The sequence below is a fragment of the Scyliorhinus canicula genome, chromosome 8 (assembly GCF_902713615.1).
Source record: "Scyliorhinus canicula chromosome 8, sScyCan1.1, whole genome shotgun sequence".
NCBI lineage: Eukaryota > Metazoa > Chordata > Chondrichthyes > Carcharhiniformes > Scyliorhinidae > Scyliorhinus > Scyliorhinus canicula.
Genome location: NC_052153.1, coordinates 98,447,609 through 98,465,313, shown reverse-complemented (window position 1 = coordinate 98,465,313; position 17,705 = coordinate 98,447,609). Strand labels below are relative to the sequence as shown.

Below are 17,705 nucleotides of genomic sequence, written 5' to 3'. Positions count from 1 at the left end.
TAATTTTTATATTTAGTTGACTGGTACGATAAGCTGAATGTAGTGAGAGTTTGAGCAAAAATATAGCCGACTGAATAAACAGTTAATTGGCACAGGAAAAACACTTTAGGTAAATGGATGTTGATGTTCATTGGAGAATGTTTGAAAGTGATGTACTCCAGGTATCAGTGTAGAATCCACATTCATTCTCCATAAGGAGGGTTAAGAAGTCAAAAGATAACAGTTGGCACACAAATAGAATGTGGAAAAATTAGTTAACACATTTGGGAGAAAATAGAGACTGGAGTATACCCTCAATATAAAGATGCTAACCATTCTAGATGGAAGAACAGCATCTACCTATTCAAAAATATAATTCGTCAAAAGTGAGTACAAGTGGTCAAATCATAGAAAAGGACAACCGCAAATTGCTGAGCCTCCTTCAACACCAAACCCTCAAACTGCTGGCACCACCTAGAAAGATGAGGGTAGCGTGGAAACCCTTCATCTTCCAAGTCACCACACCATCCTGACTTTTGCTTTTGCTTCACTGGCTGGATTTATAATTTATTTTTTTTACTGAACAGAATTATTGGGGTTCCTTCACTACCTTGGCTGGAGCGGTCCAAATAAATGATCAACTAACATCTTGAATGACTGAGTAAATTACAGCTTTTCCAATGGCATTAACATCCCAGGCAATTAAATGAATGCGGTTTTATAATTTGAAGGCCTAGATGGTAGTTAATTACAAACTTGTATAAAACATAGGTCAGCTCATAATTTCAAAGTATTGTATACAATTTTGTGTCCCATTACCAGAAAGATATTAAAGCTGCAGTGAAGCAAGCAGCATATGTTTAACAAGCAAATGGCGGGAATAGTAAACAGCAGCTAGGAGAAAAAACTTGAAATAACAATAACTTTTCCTTGAAGCAGAGAATTCGTGACAAAGATTAATTAATTAAAAATTGTCACAGACACCAAGAGTTGATTTGAGGCATTTCTTTATGCAGCGGATTTCTCAAACCCCATTTACTACGAGATCATCTTAAAAGGATGTCAAAGAAATATTTGAAGCCAAGGATGATGCAGGGCACTAGGGAGAGAGTGGAGAAGCAAAATTATTTTTATTTGTAGTAAAAGAGCTGATGCAGATACAGTAGGCTGTGTAGGCTCCCTCCTGTGCAGTAAATTTCATTCATGGAAAGATATTAATGTTCGGTCCACGTTGTGAGGCAAACGTAAGAGATAAAGATGGATATCTAGCCTTTACGTTAAGAATAATAATCTTTATTAATGTCATAAGTAGGCTGACATTTACACTGTAAAGACGTTACTGTGAGAATTCCCTAGTCGCCACACTGGCGCCTGTTCGAATATACCTGAGGGAGAAATCAGAATGTCCAAATCACCTAACAAGCATGTCTTTCGATGGACAGCACGGTGGCCTACTGGTTAGCACAGCTGCCTCACGGCGCTGAGGTCCCAGGTTCGATCCCAGCTGTGGGTCACTGTCCGTGTGGAGTTCGCACATTCTCCCCGTGTCTGCGTGGGTTTTGCCCCCACAACCCAAAAATGTGCAGAGTAAGGGGATTGGCCACGCTAAATTGCCCCTTAATTGGAAAAAATTATTGGGTACTCTAAATTTATTTTTAAAAAAAGAACCATGTCTTTCGGGACTTGTGGGAGGAACCTGGAGCACTGGAGGAAACCCACGCAGACATGAGAACTTGTCGACACCGCACAGACCGTGGCCGAAACAGGGAATTGAACCTGGGCCCCTGGCACTGTGAAACAGAGTGCTAAGCACTGTGCTACCATGTACTTAATAATGGCTAGGCTTTATAATGTAAAAATATACTTTGCTTCTTTTCCTAATCCAATGATGAATCCTACGTATGTGCAATATCATAGCTTAATAAAGGCGAGCTTTACTCTGCTATTAAGAATATTATGACAATCGTCGTGTGTGTGTGTTTCCCCCCCCCCCCTCCCCCCCCTCCCCCCCCCCCCCCCCCCCTTCCACCCGTGCCTATCTTCTGTCAGCTCCTCTTCCTGGAGGACTAACTCATGCCATTTGGTTTTCTTGTTGTTGTGCCTAAGTAGCTATTTTTAGTGTTTTGGCGTGGTTTTGACTTTGGAAGATAACATAGCATCAGACAAGGGCAGGTTAACTATGTCAAGGGACGAAACCTGGCGTTTTTGTGGGCTACCCCTTCCCGAGGTTGGGATGATTGTGCCATTTCTGTCTCCAGGTTTGGATTGTACCTGGCACTTTCTGCCTTGCAGCTCCCCACTGTATCAAAAGAACTTTGGAAAAGATTGATGCTGTTAATAAAAATAACAGTGTACATTCTGTTTTCTATTGCCATGTCTCAGTATGGCCATTTACACACGTCACGCTGTCTTGTTTATAAATGTTTGACAATAATATGATCAACGGTCAAAGTCCGTACGAAGCAAAAAGTCCGAAAGTCAAATTGCCCTAACCCGCAAATAGTAAATGTCACAAAAATAGATAGAGGAAAGTACTTAACCTGCCAATAATCAGATTGAGGCAGTGGTGTTACGTGAAATGTGATCTCTGCCAAGAACATGACATGACCTAACGTGACCAGAATCTCATACACAATTACTGGCTAAGTTATGAAGAATAACCCGAATTTCCTCCACTGAAACACCTAGTTCCGAGTAGTAATTTTATCCCTTCAGTTAAGAGAGAAACCTGGATCAAAAATATTCTCCCAGGTTGCAGAAACTATTCATTGCATTTCTGATGATCTTTTAGTCACTGCTTTCCAATACTGCCAGCTAAAAGTCTATTTATCATAGAATTCCAGAATTCTCTCTGAAGTTTAGCCATGCCATACTGCAGGGAACCAGTTTGAGGCTGGAGCTCTCGGGAAGCAACTTGGGCTAGTTTGACATGGTTATATTGGATATGCTTCTGTGACAGGAGGAAACCAAGAAATAACGATTTGCATTTATATAACACCTTGCATGACAGCAGGATGTCCCATAATGCATTTACAGCAAATGACTTTGAAAGTACTTAAATTATGGACGCAGGAAATGTGGGAATCAGTTTGCACACAGCAAACCAGGTAATTGGATTTTGTAATGTTGATTTGAGGGGTGAATATTGACCGCGGGGGGGGAAAGAGAGTCCCCTGCACACTTTGTGCCATGGGATCTTTTATGTCCACACCTCTGACTGGGCAGATGGAATCTCAGTTTAATGGCTAATCTAAATGTTAGCAACTCCAGCAATACAACACACGCACCTCCTACAATAGAACATTCAATGCTGTGCTAGAGTATCAGTCGGCATCGGTTTGACAACAGCCAGCTTGAATTCACTGCAGCTACTCTCTAATGCCTCCACTATTGCTAAATTTTCTAACCACTTGCCTGACACATTCCATATTGGTGCTTAGAAATTTATTCTAATAATAATAATCTTTATTATTGTCACAAGTATGCATACATTAACATTGCAATGAAGTTGCTGTGAAAATCTCCTAGTCGCCACACTGTAGCGCCTGTATGGGTACACAGGACAGTACAGTGGCACAGTGGTTAGCACTGCTTCCTCACAACACCAAGGACCTGGGTTAGGTCCTGGCACCTGGTCACTGTCCATGTGCAGTTTACACATTCTCCCTGTGTCGGTGTGGGTCTCACCCCCACAACTCAAAAAGATGTGCAGGGTAGGTGAATTGCCACGCTATATTGCCCCTTGATTGGAAGAAAGAGAATTGGGTACTCTAAATTTATTTAAAAAAATGAAATTTCTTGTGATAAATATTGGCTGAAGCCATTGCCCCAGATTTTGCATTCAGTGGTGAAATGACAACATTCGTTGAAAATGTCCACAAATATTTAGCAGTCTCTGTGACATGGACTCCTCCTCCCTTCCATGACTAGCTTCAATCTGGTGCCAAGTCAGTGGCAGTGATTTCAGCAAGCAGGTAAACAACCAATTACATTGAAGTAGTTGCACATCAAGCCAACAAGTGTTTAATATCCTTCAGTTTTTATTTAAACTTGCAGATAGTGAAATCAATTATTTTTAAATTCACCGCTAAATTAGAGAAACTTGATGTTGATGTGGAATTTTATGATTATGGAGAAATGTGACATTCCACAAATATAAAATAAGCTTCGTGTGGTAAATATGATGAAATGCGTATGCTATTGAATGATTGTAAGGCCCAACTTTTTCTGAAGGTTTTTGCAGAGACAGTAACTGGTACAGGGCGGTCCCACTAATTATATTTTCACCATTACACCCGCTGGAGAAGCAAAGAATCACTGATGGGCACATCAGGATTTAAATCTTTTTGTTTCCAAAAGGTGCTGAGAGTTTGGATGGAGTAATGATGGTGAACACCAATGGTTTTGGTGCCATTACCATCACAAAATCCTTCCCATCGCATTTGGACCCTGTCACAAATTTCTTTACCCGAGCCACCGAATCCATCCTGTTCCCTGATAACTTCCTTGGGCTGATCCATATCATTGACATATTTTGCCTTGAGATGAACTCTTAGCCACGTACACATTTTCACCTCCATGTCTCCTGAATCTGCAACTATATTCACTCCTCTGCTAAAACCATTATCTCTATCTTTTTAGTATCTCTAGATTTGCCTCTTCAAATATTCTGCTGGCTGCCCTCCAATTTTTCTCTTGGTAAACAGGATGCCATCTAAAATACCCGTGTTCTAACTTCCACCACGTCCTGTTTGTCCATCACCTCTCTTTGAGTGAGCTAGCACAGCGGGCTAAACAGCTGGCGTGTAATGCAGAACAAGGCCAACAGCGCTGGTTCAATTCCCGTACCGGCCTCACCGAACAGGCGCTGGAATGTGGCGACAAGGGTCTTTTTACAGTAATTTTATTGTGGGCAGCATGGTAGCACAAGTGGATAGCACTGTGGCTTCACAGCACCAGGGTGCCAGGTTCAATTCCCCGCTGGGTCACTGTCTGTGCGGAGTCTGCACGTTCTCCCCGTATCTGCGTGAGTTTCTTCCGGGTGCTCCGGTTTCCCCCCACAGTCCAAAGACGTGCAGGTTAGGTGGATTGGCCATGATAAATTGCCCTTCGTGACGAAAAAGGTTAGGAGAGGTTATTGGGTTGTGGGGGTGGTGTGGAAGTGGGGGCTTGGGTGGATCGGTGCAGACTCGATGGGCCGGGTGGCCTCCTTCTGCACTGTATGCTCTTTGTGACCTACATTTGCACTTAGCTACGTAAAGCCTCAATTTTAAAATTATCATCCTTATTTTGAAATCCTGCCAGGGCCTCGCCCTTCCCCTATTTCTTCAATTTCCTCTAACTCTACAGCCCTCTGGCGACAACTGTGCTCCTCCAATTCTGGCCTCTTCCACATATCTTTATGTTAATCATGCCATCATTAGTGGCCGAACCTTCAGCTGCTGATGCTTTTAGCTCTGAAACACACTCATTCTTTTTGTGTCTCTTTCCTCCTTTAGACACTCCTGAAAGCCTACTCCTGACCAGTTCATCTGCTCAAATAACTTGTGTGGCTTGGTCTCAAATTCTGTTTTGTAACACTCCTGAGACGTGTCTGGGGATATTTCATGTGTTATTTTATGGGAGGTTCAAAGAGTTCAAAATCTAGGGGTAAAGTATCAGATATCAGGCTGAAGTTAAGAAAGCAATGGGGATTGTTAAGAAAGCAATGGGGATTGCGTGTCAGTGGACTCATGCCTGATACAGTTTCTTTCAAGAGTTTTGACCTTAATTGCTGAGGGCTAACCTTGTTTCAACTAAATCCAGTATGATAGTGTTACAAATTGCAAGGGTTCCACTTTGTGTGACCATTTTAAATTTGGATTTAACCGATCTAACCCACAACTTCCACCACTAGATTATCTTTGTATTTCCTTATTTAAATCTTCTGCCTAACAATTAAAAACCCTTTTTCTATCTTCAGTATATATTTTTGAAATAGCTGTCTTAAGATTGCTTTCTTACAATGCACTAGTATTCTTGGTGTACAAACTCTTTTGCACGAACTGTTTTTCTACCTGATTAATGGGCAATATTGACTGTTTTCTTATAATGAAAGAGATGTTGAAATGGGTCAACTTTTGTCAAGTTAGTTGGTGAAATAGCCGAAGCTACTGCTTTTTAAAAAAAAAAAATTCCTTTGACAAAGGACGTATATTTTCAACAATGGGTCTCTGTGCTGTCTGTAAGGACGAGTGCTGGCCAAGCCTTGTACAACAAAACGTTCAATATTTTATGATCATCAGAACCCAATCTATAATGAGAACATTCACTATACTGCAAAATGCCAAGAGAAAACTGTTTTCCCTATAGAAAGTTATTATTGAGTTTAATGTACTGTTGTTCAGTAGCCGGGCAGTAAAATATCATTTTTAAATTGAAGTTGTTTGCAATCTTTCTCATTGTAATTTGGTAGCAAAATAGAGATGCTGTACCTGATTTTTTTGAGTGTTCACGACTTAACTTGTAGTGTTTGCCTCATTTGGGAAGAAAACATCATGTTAAACTGCTGATTTCTATATGCCTAACATTGTTACTTTGCAGGTAGCAAAACATTTTTTTTCTCTGCTATTTTGTACCAAAGAAAAATAGATTTACATTTATATAGGACCTTTTCAAGAGTCTGAAAGTTGTCAAAGAAGTACTGCTGAAGTGTAGTTAGTTACTGCTATAGGTAACATGGCAGCAATTTGCACACACATCAAGCTCTCTCAAACTGCAATCTGACAATGACTGGATAACCTGTTTTTATGATCCGGGTTGAGGGCTAAATACTGGGCAGGTCATGGGATAACTCCACTACTCTTTTTGAAAAGCAGTCGCTGTGATTGTTACATGTCTTACAACAGCAGGTTAACGTCCAACAGGTTTGTTTTGAATCACTAGCTTTCGGAGCACTGCTCCTTCCTTCCGAAGGAGCAGTGCTCCAAAAGTTAGTGATTTGAAACAAACCTGTTGGACTTTAACCTGCTGTTCTAAGACTTCTTACTGTGCTCACCCCAGTCCACGGCCAGCATTGTTAAATGTGTATAAGCAGGAGTTGCACGTTCGGTGGCCACCCGTTTTGCCAGAGAGGTTGACAATTTTCCTATAAAACCCATCCAGTTAAATAAAAACAGACAATTCTGGATAATCTCCAACAGGTCTGACAGCATCTGTGGAGGGAGAAACCGGGTTAACGTTTCAAGTCCATGTGACTCTTCAGTAAAATAGCCTGATGATTTGACAATTGCTGCATGTCAGTCAGCCTTGTGAAGATGTTTGCTGAATTATAAGGGAGCGGAGAGAGACATGAGCAAAACAATGTAGTCTATTCATCAGAATGGATCAGTTCTCTTTCTCTCTCTTCCACCCCTCCCCCACATAAAACATCTAATGATTTAAATCCACGCAATGAAAGATTGAGTTTTCGACCCAAATGTGTTAAAGAATTCTAATTTCGATTAGTTGAATGGTGTGAATTTCGTGTCTCTTAGTCATGTAAAGGCAGTCTGGGCCTGGGACTGGCCTGGAGGGGAATGTTACAATGCCTGCTGGTTTCCCGGCAGCATTGGGATGGCAGCCTGATAATGCCCAAAGCCCCGGGGCCTCAGCATTTGACCTAATTGAATTCCTGCTGAGTTCTGTGACCTCTCCGAAAGCAGGATGTGTGTCAGGTGGTGTCGGGTTACAGAAGCTTGATGTGATGCAACAGTGCCCAGCATGTAGCAGGAAGTAAAGGCGAATTTCAAACTTTTAGAAGTGCAGACTGCTTCTGAAGTCCCTGGATCGGAGCAACTTCAATGATCGCGGGGAGGTGGGAGTGTTTTTGTTGCTGTTGTTTCTAATATTTGCTCACGGCGCGAGTGTCTGATGTAAAATTGGTGCAAGTCTGCATTGCTGATGTTTGTGCGGAATAGGCCTACAGGCAGTGAGCTGCAACATCCCCAAATATAAATCGGCGGCCCCTTCGTTATCAACAACCATTTATAGAGAAAGATTATGTCTTTTTTTTATTAATCTTTTGCATTTTAAAAATAATCCTTTTGGTAAAGTTGAAGGAACTGTGCTCAAAGCTCGGTAACTTGGCTCAGTCCATGAAGCCCTCGCTCGCTACTGTACAGGCGCCGAGGTTTCCTTTCATCTCGGCCCTTTTTCTCGACAGGCATTATAAGCAACAAAACACTTCTCCAGGAGAGAAGAGCTGTACTTTTGCAGAGGTCGTGTCAGAGTTTCATGTTGACTCAAGTTTCTGCCTTCACTCCCCCCCCCCCCCCCCCCCGTATTCCTACTGGTTCCTGGAAAGCAGAATTGCCACTGGTCAATGCAATTTGCAGTGCGGTGGGCCGCAGGGTGTCACTGGAATGGGAATTCATATATGGGACAATTGATGCATTAATTATCAGGCACGTTTAATTTTAAATGCCCTTTTTCGGGTTCATTTGCCAGCTGGTTGCTATGCTAGTCAAGGTGTGTGCATGTGAAAAGGAAGGAGAGAGAATGAGCAGCAACAAGAAAGCTGCCTGACTGGAATAACTAACTATGGGTGTTTTTCAACTGCTTTACTGACTTGAGGAATTGTCGAGATGAAACAGATTGAAGCCAACACTCAAATTCTAACAAGCTGAGATGTCATTTTCCAAATTAGATCCACATTAATGTTTCTTAAGATGGTGGCAAATACAATTAGGTTTTTGTTCCTGCCGTGATTGTCATTTACAGAATAGTACAGAAATCATTTACAGAAGTGTACTGAAATCAAACTGACCTAAATTCTATTGTTATGCAAAAGAGCTCACTTGTCATTAAATCATTTTCACAGCATACCAATAACACTTTTATAAAACCAGTGCAGTTTACTTTGGATTTATTACAGTAGAGGACCATGGAATAAAGAGTATTGGATCGTCTAAAACCTTTGTGCTGGCACTTTTGTGCTTCATGACAGAAATTAATAAATTTATGTTATAGTTGTGGCACTGAATGCAGTTTGGGGCGTTTGAGGATTTTTTTTGTCTGTACGAACCTCAGATAGGATAGTAAATGTAGTTAGAACCATAGAACTCCTACAGTGCAGAATGAGACCGTTCGACCCATTGGGTCTACACAACCCTCTGAAAGAGCATCTGACCTAAGTCCACTCCCCTGAACCCAGAACCTTGGCACTGTGAGACAGCAGTGCTAATCACCATACTGCCCTCTGTATTGCAGATAATTCCATTTTCAGACTGCAACTGTAAATAGTTGCCATATGCAGCTGCTCATTCCTGCTAAATGTAAATGAGATTATTAGTCCTTTCTCCCTTTGCCAATACAGTTCTGTTACAAAATTAGGCTGGTACTCGCGAGCATAATTAAAATCAATGCATTTTCAAGAAAAATCAATAGTCAATTTCATTTTGTAACTGGTATGATATTTAATAGCAGGAGTAAATGGATAGGTTTTTCTCTTAGCAAGTATTGAACAAAACCTTGCATTAGTATAATTACTTCAATACATTTTAAGCTATTGTCTACAACCTTTTCTATTTGGAAGCTATTGTATTTTTTTGGCATTTATTGCCAATTCCTAATTGCCCTCTAACTGAGTGATTTGCTAGCAGCTAGGCCATTTCAGAGGACATTAACATTGCTGTGGGTCTGGAGTCACATGTAAGCCAGGCCAGGTAAGGATGGTAGATTTATTTCCCTGAAGGAATGCCAATGGTTTCATGGTCATCGTTAAATTTTAATTCCCAAAATTTCACAATCTGCTATGGTGAGATTTGAACCCCATGTCCCCAGAGCATTACACTGGGTTACTAGTCCAGTGACAATGCCACTATGCCACCATCTCCCCTAAATCGATTGATCATATCTGGCTAGACATCCATTTAAAAAAAAAATCTGGAATATTATAATTAACTTTTACAACATAACTACAGAAAATGATTTCCATGCAAAATTCTATTACTTCAGTTAGATCCTTTGTTTACCCTCTTCCAAAATCCACCCCCACCCTTCTTTGGCCACTGACTTGCAATGATGTGATTTGAGAGCAGCAGTTGTCTTCAAATGCCTCGCTAAATCTCCAGTTTTCAAGGTGAGTCATATTTTCCAGCATTCCTGTTATTCTAATGCAAAGGACATGACTGTCAAACCTGACATCCACAGAAGTTCATTTTAGGATCACTGGTGAACAGTCAGAAAATCAGCCCTTTTTTAATCCGGTGCTCCTGGGCACTGGAGCCAGGTTGTAAAACAACCTGCAACTGTGGCCTCAGCAAAAGCTATGAATCAACCACATGATCTCTTCGTCCCTATGGCTTAGTTGTGTAGTTTACCCACTTGCCATCAATGTTTTACCTTTAGGATCAATGAAGTCTTTGCAAACTTTTTATTCTGTGCTTTCATATTTGCTTAACTGCTTGCATATTCTTGACTTCAAATCTGATGAGTATCAAATCCGATTGCTGGTGAGATGCTACTTTAGATATCCTGAAGCTCCTTCAGGACTCCCAACCTTTGCTCTGTTTATAAATGCATGTGATTACTCAAAACGAGGGTGAACTTGCCTGTGCTGAGCAAGCTGACTTCACAAACATGTTGGGGTGTCACAGATGGAATCTCCTCAACACATCTGGGAAATGGAAAGAAAATGGGAAGGGATTCCATTCCTGGTAATTTTCCAGCAGTGGTTGCTCAATATAGACCTGTCTGAATTCTAGATGAGGACATTTGGAGTGTGGCTGGTAGTGCAAGATCCATATACCAAAGCTTGTACCATTCGTTTGAGTCTCCATATTAAAAATAACTTTTAGCTTGTCTCCGATTTATTAGAATTATGTCAGCATTTGGCTCACAGATGCCAACTTCTCAGATTGAAAATCATGCTGTTATAAAAGAATTTTATTGTGGCTCATCTTGTTATGCATAAAGCACGGCACTGTTTAGGAAACCAATGGATGGCATTATAACAGGATAGTTGTGAACCAGAACTTTAGAGAGCCTGATGATGAAATTGCCATGGTAATGTGCACAGAACTGTATTTGTTTTTAATTAAAAAATTATTTTCTACTGACTAATCTGTAATCTGACTATAAATATGTCTGCAGTTCAGAGCCGGAAAATGCAGGGGTGGAAGAAAAAACAAAGAAAACTGGGAAGCTGCTTAATCCGCAGCTCCAATCTCTGAATCTGGATGCAGAAATTTTTGAAACCAAGAAGAGAAATTATCTAACCAGGTAAGAGATCCATATTTTGTTACGATAGTCATGGAAACAACCAAACTTGCAGAATAGAAACTTTATTCTATTCCATGTTTTAAATTTCTGTCATGGTGCCAATTTAATGTTAGACCAATTTTTTTTGGTGTCCTATAGAAACTTTAATCTCTTCCCTTACCCCACCAACCAAAAACAATACAAGTATGTTCATTTTATTAGGGAAGATTTTAACATCGGCATACTGCCAATTAAAAATTGGAACGGAATGTGTACTTCCACAAGTCGTACTCCAGTTGTCAATATAAGACCAGAATGGTTGCGAAAATATCTGGGGCTGGATTCTCCGCTCCCCTACGCCGAAATCTAGTTTGACGACAGGTCGGAGAATCCGTTTCGCATTAAATTGGGAGCGGCGCCAGTTCTTCAATTCTCTTTCTCTCCCCCCCCCCCCCCCCCCCCCCCCCGGACAATCGTGCACTGCGCTGAGTATGCACCGCCTCACGCCATTGCCTGAGGCCCGCCCCGCAATCCGCAATGCTCCATTGCCGACTGGCCAAATTCCCGACGGCGTGGCTTACGTGTGCTCACACCGTCCAGGATACTCACGCAGCAGCTGCGGGCTCAGTCCAGGGCTGCCACAGTCGGGGCAGGGCCGATCGGCGGGCAGGGGGGGTTTTCATTCGGGGCTGGGGGCAATGCAGGCGTACCGGGGCATGCGAGCGGCCAATGCGGGCATTATTTTGCCAGTCCTGGTCCGCAGGCTGAGTACATCATTGAGCACGGCACGGCCGCTGGAGGCAGCCGGCGCGCGCATACGCGTCGTCTGACCCGGAAGTGCAGAGGGCCGTATTGGCAGCTAGAGCTGCGAGCTCTGACGGCTGCCTGCTAGCCCCCAGCAAAACTAGGTATCTGTGGTCTTTTGATGCCAGTTTTCCTGGTGTAAAAGACCTCAGTTTTCCCATGTCGTGGGAACATAGTCCCAAAAAAGGAGAATCTGTTCCGGTGGCGACAATGGAGTAAAGGGTCACACATTCAGCAGCTCTCGCCCTTAGTGGTTTTTTAATGGTTTTTAAGCCGGAATTTTCAGGAAATTTCTCAACATAAGCTGATCGAAGGGAGAGGAAAAGGAGGTGACCCTCAGTTTATGGAATCGTGTCCAAATAAGAGTCAAAAAAGAAGAAACCAAAAGATGAGTGAAAGCAAGGCTCCGATGCCATCGAGCACAATGGTAACGAGACAAAGCACGCCAGCTCAAAGGTCGATGGAGCAATGGGTCGAGTACCTGGATGAGAAATTTGCCCGGCATCGTACGGAGTGTGCAGAAGACATGACCCAGGCGATAGCCTTGATTTAAGGTGTGACCGGGTTGAGGAGAAAATTATGACCCAGGGTCAGGAGATTCAAAAGTTGCAGGAGGAGGTGACTGAATGAGAGGAGGAGTCCACTGCAATGGCTCTGGAAATTAGCATACTACAGGACAGCACGAAACGACTGCTGGATAAAGTAGACGACTTGAAGAACCGGTCTCTCAGGCGAAATATCCAAATCATCTGGCTGCCAGAGGGAAGATGTTGCAGGAGATGGTCGGGGCCGATGTGTTTGACAAGCCGCTGGAGGTGGACCGGGCACGTGGGGTGCTCATACATAAGCCCCAGGGTCGTGAGTGCCATCGTGGTGAGGCTACATTGATTCCTTGACAAGGAGCGTATCATGAAGTGGGCCAGGCAGATGAAACGGTACACTTGGGAAGAATCAGAGATCCTGGTGTACAAAGATTGGGGACCAGAACTCTCAAGAGGAGAGCAAGTTTCAACAAAGTGAAGGTGGCCCTGTTTGCGAAAGACATTACATTTGGACTGCTATATCCGCTTCGTTTTTGGGTGACCTACGAGAACCGGGAGCTGTACTTCAACTCTCCGGAAGAGGTGGCTACTTTTATGAAGGACAATAATCTGGTTTAAGGACTTTTTAAATTCAAACTGGTGGATTGAGTTTGGGGGAAGGGATAAAGGTGGGGGAGAGAGAAAAATAGTTCTGTTTTATTTTGTCTTCTTTAAAATTTCAGTCTTTCTAATTCTGAGTTAAGTTGCGATGTTTAGGAAGGGGTTTTTTTTCTTTCTTGTGTTATTTGATTGTGATTTATTGCTTTATGTACTGGGTTACAAAGGAAAAAACTTTTTACGTTGCGCCGGGGGGGGTGGGGGGGTTGTTTTTTCTGTAAGAAAGATGGTTGATTCTTGCATGCATAATTTTGCTTAAGCTGCTTGAAGCTTCTATTATGTTTGATTCTGTTTGAAGGTGATGGGACTGATAAGAATCGGTTAAAGGGGCAGGGATGGGCCTTGTTGCCTGCGTGTTGGGGGATGGTGTGTTTGCTTTTGGGGATTGTTGTTATTGTGTTGAGTACTTGTGCTATGTTTAGGGTGGATAGAATCTGGCAGATGGCAGGTTTTTTGACGCCAGAGGGTGGGAGCTGATGGGCTAGCTGGATAGCTAGTTCACGGGAGCAAAGTGGGGTGAGAGCTGAGGAAAGACAAATTGGGGGGAAGGGGTGGGGGCTGGACGGTTTGGTACTGCTGACGAGCAAGAGACAGCTAGGATACTGGAGATCAGATGGTGGTCGCCGTCGAGGTGCGGCACACGGGCTAGAAGCTGGCCTAGGAAAGGTCATGGCTGATCAACAGGGCAGGGGCAAGGGCCCCCCCCGACCAGACTGCTTACGTGGAATGATCGTGGACTGAATGGGCCGGTTAAGAGAGCCCATGTGTTCGCACACCTGAGGCAGTTAAAAGTGGATGTGGCCATGTTACAGGAGGCACACCTGAAGCTGGGAGACCAACTTGGATTAAAGAAGGGATGGGTCGGGCAAGTGTTTCATTCAGGACTAGACTTTAAAACAAGGTGTGGTGGCTATCCTGATTAGCAAAAGGGTGACATTCGAGGTGGGGAAGATAGAGGCAGACCCGGGAGGCAGATTTATCATGATTAGCGGGAAGCTAGAGGGAATGGCAGTGATGCTGGTGAATGTATGTGCCCCAAACTGGGATGATGTCACGTTTGTCAGGAAGGTGCTGGGAAAGATCCCAGACCTTGACTCTCACTAGTTGATGATGGGTGGTGACTTTAATACAGTCCTGTACCCGAGATTCGACCGGTCGAATGCTAGGTCGGGGAAACTATCAGCAGTTGCAAAGGAACTGCGGGGGGGGGGGTTCATGGAGCGCATGGGACGGGTAAATCCGTGGAGATTTGAGAGATCAAGGAGCAGGGAATATTCATTCTACTCCCATGTACATAAGGCGTACTCCAGAATGGATTTCTTCGTGCTAGATAAAACAGATAGCAGGGTTGAGGGCACTGAGTACTCGGCAATTATGGTTTCCGTTCACGCATCACACAGGATAGACTTACGGGCAGGCACGGGAATGCCCCAGCGGCCACCGTGAAGATTAGATACGGGGCTGTTAGCGGATGAAGAGATCTGTGAGAAAGGCCATTTGGGGGTACATAAAGACCAACGACATGGGAGAGATTGAGCTGGGGTGGTCTGGGAGGCACTGAAAGTGGTTATTAAGAGGGGAATGTATTTCAATTCAAGCCCACCGGGATAAAACTTGAGCGGTCAGAGCTGGTAGTAGAAATCTTACAGGTGGACAGGAGATATTCGGAGTCTCTAAATGAGGAGCTCCTGAAGGAACGTCAGAGACTTCAAATGGAGTTTGGGCTACTTGCCACAGGTAAGGCGGAGGGTCAGCTGAGGAGGGTAAAATGGGCAATCTGAGTGAAGTGGGTAATAACCTGTCCACACCAAAGAGTTGCGTCAAGTCCATTTATTGGCAAAAGCTTTTTGGAGAAGAGCCGGCACTCCACAGTGCTCGCAGTCACCTTCTCAATTTCACAGTGGCAGTTAGCCTTTTTTATACATGTTCCTCATTAGCTTGAGGGGTTACAGACGTGACCAGTTAGGTCTCCCTAGCAACAATTCGTTTCCATTCACATTCCTCTGAAAACATTCGATAACTGATGTCCACAACTCCTTGTTTTCAGTTACAAAAATAGCAGGTGCCTCAACAGTAAACTGTTAGTTTATTGCACTTTTGTATCAGAACTTTGCAGAATCTTCCAATCACATTGCAAGCTGCACCAGATCTTTGCAGAATCCCAATGACATTATTGCAAGCATAATTAAAACAGAGAGACCCTTAATTTTAACTTCTCAATGTACAATTTTTACCTAAACAATGAGCTTGTGGAGAAAGCTAGCAGGATGCTGGCGCATCAACTGAGGAAACCGGAGGCAAGGGGGAAGATGGTGACAGACCCGGGGGCAGTGAATGAAGTGTTGCGGGAATGTTATGGCCAGCTATACGAGTCGGAACCCCCGGTTGGGGAGGAGGGCATGAATCAATTCTGGACTGGGGACTGACGGATTCCCAGTTGAATTTTATAAGAAGTTCTCTGGGTTACTGGGGCCGCTCCTGGTTAAGGCTTTTAACATGTCCAAGGAGCTGGGAGTACTCTCTCTCGCTCTCGCTTCCCTCTCTCTCTCTTTCTCCACAACCCCCCCCCCCCCCCCAACGTTATCACAGGCATCAATTTCTCTCATCCTGAAGTGAGACAAGTATCCGGAGAGCTGTGGATTGTACAGGCCAATCTCCCTCTTGAATGTAGATGCTAAATTATTGGCAAAGATCCTGACCACTCGAATAGAGGATTGTGTCCCGGAGATAATTGGGGAGGATCAGACGGGATTTGTAAAGGGCAGGCTCCTGACATCCTATATTAGATGGCTTCTTAATGTAATTATGATGCCAGCGGAGGGGCGTGAGGCTGAGGTGGTAGTCGCCATGGATGCGGAGAAGGCTTTCGACCAGGTGGAGTGGAAGTATATGGGATATTTTAGGCAGGTTTTGAGTTTGGGCAGGGATTTGTGGAGTGGGTCCGATTATTGTATGGGCCCCGATGGCAAATGTAAGAACTAACCGAGTTCGGTCGGAATACTTTAGTCTATGTCGGGGGACAAGGCAGGGATGCCCGCTCACCCCATTACTGTTTGCCCTGGCCATAGAACCCTTAGCAATGGTCCTGAGAGCAGCGAATGCCTGGCCGGGTATAGTGAGGGGGAGGGGGGTGGAACACAGGGTCTCTCTCTGTAGACGGTTTGCTGCTTTATGTCACAGACCCGGTGGGGGGATGACTGGAATCATGGAGGTATTATGAGATTTTGGGCGATCTTCAGCCTATTTTATGGGAAAGAGCGAGATGTTCGTGATCCAGGCACAGGAGTAGGGAAGGGGACTGAAGGAGCTACCTTTTTAAAGTGGTTGGGAGGAGTTTTGGGTATCTGGGGATTCAAGTGGCCATGGATTGGGGGCAGCTTCACAAGTTAAATTTGGGCAAAGCAGTGGATCAAATGAGAAGGGATTTCCGTAGATTGGACATGCTCCCACAGACGCTGGCGGAGAAGGTTCAGACGGTGAAGATGACGGTCCTTCAGAGACTGCTTTTCTTTTTTCAATGTCTCCCGATTTTTGTCCCAAAGACTTTTTTCAGATGTATGAATGCAGCGATATCGAGGTTTATATGGGCGGGTAAAACCCAGAGAGTAAAGAGGGCACTCCTGGAACTGACCCGCGGAGAAGGGGGCTTGGCTTTCCTGAGCTTTATAACTATTACTGGGCTGCCAACATAGCAATGGTCAGGAAGTGGGTAGTGGGGGATAGGTCGGTTTGGGAGTGGATGGAGGCAGCATCCTGCAAAGTTACGAGTTTGGAGGCTTTACTGACAGCACACCTGCCGTTCTTGCTGGCCCGGTACTCTACATGTCCGGTGGTGGCAGCAGCCCTAAGAGTGGGGGCAATGGAGGCAGCATATGAGACTAGCGACAGTGTGGTCATCGATCTGTGATAATCACCGGTTTGTCCGGGGGCGGGGGGGTTGGATGGGGGCTTTAAGGTGTGGCAGAGGGCGGGGATTGAGAGGTTTGGGGATATTCATCCAGAAGGGCTTTCCGACCTTGGGAGACATTAGAGGAGGAGTTTGATTTGCTAGGTAGGAACGGGTTTCGGTACCTTCACGTGCGGGACTTTGTATGGAGGCAGGTCTCAAGCTTTCCTCTCCTCCCCCCGAGGGGACTACAGCATAAAGTGCTGTCAAAAACAGAGGTTGGAGGTGGGAATGTTTTGGAGGTATACCGGAAATTGTTAGAGTGGGAAGGGGCCCCCTATCAAAAAGGTGAAGAGGAAGTGGGAAGAGGAGCTATGAGGGGAACTGGAAACTGAACTGGGGGGAAAAAGTCTTGAAAACGGTAAATAATCCTCTTCCTGTGCTAGACTTAGCTTGATTGAATTCAAGGTAGTCCACAGGGCCCACATAACGGTAGCCCGGATGAGTAAGGTCTTCGAGGAGGTGGAGGACTGGTGTGGGGGTAGCCCGGCCAACCATGTTCATATGTTTTGGGCATGTCCGAAACTGAGAGAATTCTGGCAGTGACTTACGGATGT

The 17,705-nt window shown here is 44.2% G+C and overlaps 1 protein-coding gene across 6 annotated transcripts in view; it reads left to right on the top strand.

Annotated features, from left to right (window-relative positions):
• Positions 1 to 17,705, top strand: part of LOC119970409 (GRAM domain-containing protein 2B) — a 165,374-nt gene that overhangs the window by 111,526 nt on the left and 36,143 nt on the right. For 5 of the 6 annotated variants that reach the window (XM_038804986.1, XM_038804985.1, XM_038804981.1 and 2 more), the window contains one exon: positions 11,092 to 11,220. In XM_038804986.1, the coding sequence (XP_038660914.1) occupies positions 11,092 to 11,220 (129 nt within the window). Of the gene's footprint in view, positions 1 to 7,650; positions 7,814 to 11,091; positions 11,221 to 17,705 lie in introns of those variants that run through there. The other variant, XM_038804984.1, reaches the window with a different exon arrangement.